The sequence below is a fragment of the Cannabis sativa genome, chromosome 9 (assembly GCF_029168945.1).
Source record: "Cannabis sativa cultivar Pink pepper isolate KNU-18-1 chromosome 9, ASM2916894v1, whole genome shotgun sequence".
Lineage (NCBI taxonomy): Eukaryota > Viridiplantae > Streptophyta > Magnoliopsida > Rosales > Cannabaceae > Cannabis > Cannabis sativa.
The window spans coordinates 13,598,507-13,603,445 of record NC_083609.1 but is presented as its reverse complement, the minus strand read 5'-3'; the positions used below and the strand labels follow the sequence as shown (position 1 = coordinate 13,603,445).

Here is a 4,939-nt window from a genome sequence, read left to right as displayed (position 1 = left end):
CTCTTAATGATATTGATGATTTTAGAGTGGGGGAACACCTTCAAGGCCCAAGGAAGAGGAGGGCCTCAGATGGAATACGTTTTTATCCTTCAACCCAAGGAAGTGCAAAGGGTCAAGAGGGAATTCAGACCACTGGGACTAATCAACGGCCCAAAGAAGTATCCTCTATAACTCCATCCAAGTCAAATGTGGAATTGACTGAACCTAACTCAACGGTAAACAACCCACTGTATACCCCCCCTTCTCACCTGGAAGCCATGACAACTCCCCTGCACCTAGAAGAAGAGGCAGACCCCGTGGGAAAGCCATCTCAGAGAAGGACTCGAGTGAGGGTCCTAGGAAAAGGGGTCGTCCACCAAAGCGAGATACCTCACTATCGGCTTCCCCTAAAACATTTAAATGGAGGAATCGGGCTAAGACCAAAAATGGAGTAACGGCCTCCATACAACACCACTGGGAAGGAAAAACGATTGATTTGAAGGTGGACTTGGATAATCACTTTGTGGTTATTGAAAGAGCGGGAACTAGCAAATCTAGTTGCCAAATCTCAGAATTGGAAGATCAAGAGGTAAATCCTAATCTTTCCAATGTCATCAAACTCACAGAGGATTTTCGGTTTGGGGCTTCGGAGACTTGCCCAGAAAAGTCTCCAAAGTCGCCATGAAAATAATTGCTTGGAACTGCCGTGGTCTCGGGAATGCCACGACAGTTCGTCAATTGGCGGCAATGATCCGCCAGCACCAACCCGAACTTCTCTTACTTTCGGAAGTCAGGTTAGAAGAAAGTAAATTTCATAGATTGTGTAACAAATTACGTTTTGAAGGAATGCATTATGTTCCCCCTATTGGCCGGTCGGGGGGCTTGGGTATCTGTTGGATGAAAGGTGTTAGATGCTCAATTAGCTCGTCGAACAAATCAGTGATCTCTCTGCAAATAAACTCTGACCCCCCCTGGAATCCCATGGTCTTTCCATGGTGTTTACGGCCCTCCAAGATATGAAGATAAGGAAGCATTCTGGCTGGAGATGGGAGATATGGTTCTGGGTGATAGGCAACCAGTTCTGCTTCTTGGCGATATGAATGGAACCCTCAGTGATAACGAATGCTTCAATTATGCGAACCCGGGTAATTCATCCAGATATGCCTTCGATTTTCGACGTATGGTAAACAGGGCTGGGCTTATTGATTTGGGGTATCTCGGTCCTGGCTTCACTTGGGCGAAAGGTACTTCGAATTCTTCTAGAGCTACGGCTATGAAGCGTGCCCGTCTTGATCGTGGCATTGCCACCACAGATTGGAGAGTTCTTTTTCCAAATGCAGTGATACACCACCTGTCCTCAGCCACCTCGGATCATAGACCCATTCTTCTCGACACAACGGGGGTGTCATCGGAAGGAATACACTCTTTAAGTACGAAAATATGTGGGCTCATGACCCCCGTTGTTTCTGGGTAGTCAAAGAAGCCTGGGCCAAAAGATTACATCACAACCCAATGGTTAATTTCCACAGGAAAATAAAAAGCACTTGTCGTAAACTCAATGTGTGGAACAAAAAGCACTTCAAGAAGCTTAGTCTCCAAGTCAACAATGCGAATGCTACCCTGAAGAGTGAAGAGAATAGAGATCCGATGGATTGGCATGCCATTCAAGAAGCAAAGAATGTCCTCAATGAAGCACTTCTACGAGAGGAAATACACTGGAAACATAAGTCACGGGTACAATGGCTCCAAGAAGGCAATAGATGTTCCAAATTTTTTATGGCCTCGACAATTGTCCGAAGACGAAGGGACTTCATCCAATGCATAAAAAACTCTGAGGGAGGGGACTGGATTCAGAATCAACCAGAGATTGCTAATTGTTTCCTCAGGAATTTCAGAGATTTGTACAAACGAGGGGAAACACACCCGACTGATATGCCCCGTGATCTGTTCACTGGGACTCTAACAGACCAAGAGATCGAAGAGCTCAATTCTATTCCAAGTGAGGAAGAAATCGTTGCAGCTATCAAGAACATGGGGCAAGACAAGGCTCCTGGGCCGGATGGCCTTCCCCCCAGTTTCTATGCACACCATTGGGAAACGGTGAAAGTAGATCTGTTCGAAATGGTATCATACTTCTTCCACAACGGAGAACTTCCCCAGTTCATCAACGACACTTCTATCGTCCTTGTCCCAAAAAAGGATTCCCCGGCCTATACTAAAGATTATCGGCCCATTGCTTTGTGCAATGTGACGTATAAAATCATATCGAAGATTATTGCTACTCGCCTAAGGGATCCATTGCAAAAACTTATCTCTCCTAACCAGGCTGCATTTGTTAGAGGGAGATATATAGCTGAAAACACAATGATGGCAAGGGAAATAGTTCACTCCATGAAGAAAAAAAGAGGGACGAGAGGATTCATGATGATAAAATTGGACATGGAGAAGGCTTATGACAAAATGGATTGGGAGTTTATTCTATTGATCCTTAGTCGGCTAGGATTCACTGCTCCATTTACGAATTGGATAAAGTCATGCATAGAAGTAAAGGAAATAAAATTGTTGCTCAACGGGTCCATCGCCGGAAAGTTCAAACCAGAGCGTGGATTGAGACAAGGAGACCCCCTCTCTCCTTCTCTATTCATCCTAGCGGCTGAAACCTTATCCCGTCTACTTACTCAACAGGAGTACAGGGGTCGGCTAAAAGGGTTCCAATTGGGAAGAAGCAATCTTTCTATTAGTCACCTAATGTTCGCGGACGACGTCATTCTCTTCGGTCAGGCCTCCATGAAGGAAGCTAAAGTTATCTTGGATTGCCTAAACAAGTACTGCAAGTGGTCAGGACAATCGATCAACTTTCAGAAATCTTCGATCCACTTCACCAGAGGCGTCCCGAGAAGTAAATCGCATACCATATCCCAATTCCTGGGAATGAAGAAAATGGCCAACAATGCAGTCTACTTAGGTCTTCCTCTGTTCAGATCAACAGAACGCGTTAAGGACAATAAGTATGTAGTTGACAAAGTACTTCAACGGGTGCAAGGATGGAAAGCTAAACTTCTCTCAAGCGCCGGGAAGATGTGCCTAATCAAGTCTGTAGGTTCGACGGTGTCCAACTATGTAGCCTCCTCGGATATCATACCAATAACTATTGCCAAGAAGGTGGACAAAGCCTTACGAGATTTTTGGTGGGGAGACTCGGAAGGGAAAAGAAAAATGCACTCAATAGCTTAGGAGGTGCTTTGTCGACCCAAAGTTTGTGGAGGTTTGGGGTTTCGTTCTACTGAAGCCACCAATACGGCCTTTCTTATGAAGTGGGCTTGGAAGATAGTGGTAGATAACTCAAGCCTCTGGAGTCGACTGGTAGAAGCAAAGTACCTAAAGAATCGGTGTGTTTTAGATGTGGCACCTAAAAACTCCGACTCAATTCTTTGGAAAAGCATCCTAAATGTCAGAAGCCACATCTCAAAGGGCATTTGCAGGAAAATAGGGGATGGGAAGGCAACCTCTATTTGGTTCCACCCTTGGGTTCCCAATGGCACTCTCCAACCCCAACCTCGAGCGGAGGCCGCGGGTAACGTCAGTCTTGTCAGCAACTTCATATCGGCCAACCACTGGGATGAGGATATGGTAAGGCGTTGGTTCAACAGTGATGATGTTAAAAGAATACTCAACATCACACTGCCTCTGGAACCAACAAAGGATTCTTGGATTTGGAGTCCTGAAGATAATGGGAAATTCAGTATCAAGTCAGCTTACAGAGTAGTTAAGAACATGGGGGTGATGAGTGTGGATGATTCTAAATGGAGGATAATCTGGGGGGCCAAAATCCACAATAGACTAAAGATGTTTTGGTGGAAGATATTAGCTAACTACCTACTCACCCGTAGTAAACTAAGCTCTCTGTTCAAAGTGGATGATCCAAATTGTCCCCTGTGCGGCATTAAGGTGGAAGACACAATCCATCTATTTTGGTCATGTCAATTCGCAAGAGCAGTTTGGTTTGGAAGTCTTTGGCACCTCAGAACTGAGAACTACTCTCCCACTAACTGGGACTCTTGGTTACTGCTTTTCAAGGAGGAGCAAAACCGTCCTTTGGGACTAAGCTTCAGCATGTTCTTAAAAGGGGCGGCAATAATTTTCGAGCGCATTTGGAAGGAAAGGAATAACATTATTCACGGCGTTCACCCCTCTCCAATCTCTACAGTGATAAGGATAATTGATAAGAGGCTGCAGGAAGCTGTGGTTCACCATGAAACATACCCAATTCCTCAGCCACAATGGCTTTCCCCACCGCCGGGATGGGTTAAGTGCAGCACAGATGTAGCCATCGACAACAACTCTTCCGCTGGTGCTGCAATTTTCTGGAACGAGGAAGATGAAATCATTGGTTTGTTTACAATCAAACTCAATTACTGTGACTCTCTTGCAGGTGAAATTGCAGCTCTCGCCTATGGGGCGGAAGTGGCTGCTACTCTCCACTGTAGCAAAGTAATTTTCCACAGCGACTCCGTGAACGCAATCACTGCCGTTCGATTTGCAAATAACAAGATCCAGGCTCTGCATCATAACATACAAGACGTGGTTCGAATGTTCAAAAGATCATCTGCTGCTTTGAGTCTTTGGGAAGCTCTTTGGATTCCAAGAGGACTCAATGGTGTTGCCCACTGTGTGGCTAGATGGGCGATTAATTCCCAACAGTTTGGGTGTATTAATCTCACCGATTTTGACGGTTCCCTGCTAACTGGTTAAGCGGATGGCCGTTTTTTTTTCTGTTAGTTGTTTTGTTAGCTTCTGTTGTGCTCAGTACTTAGTTTCTTCAGTTTTTGGTTCTGTCTGGGACTGCTTTTGTTGTTTTTTTTGTGTTTCAGGGGAGGTTTCCCCTTCCAGCCTTGTCTAGGTTGGTTGGTCTTTGTTGTTCTCGTTTGGTCCTCTATTGAGGTACCAGTAATCAAAAAAA

At 45.2% G+C, this 4,939-nt stretch overlaps 1 protein-coding gene across 1 annotated transcript; it reads left to right on the top strand.

The window, feature by feature from the left end:
- Positions 1-3,288: 3,288 nt before the first annotated feature.
- Positions 3,289-4,731, top strand: LOC133031243 (uncharacterized). Its single transcript, XM_061104700.1, has one exon. It carries the CDS (start codon positions 3,289-3,291, stop codon positions 4,729-4,731), a length of 1,443 nt encoding a protein of 480 aa, XP_060960683.1.
- The last annotated feature ends 208 nt before the right edge of the window (positions 4,732-4,939 follow it).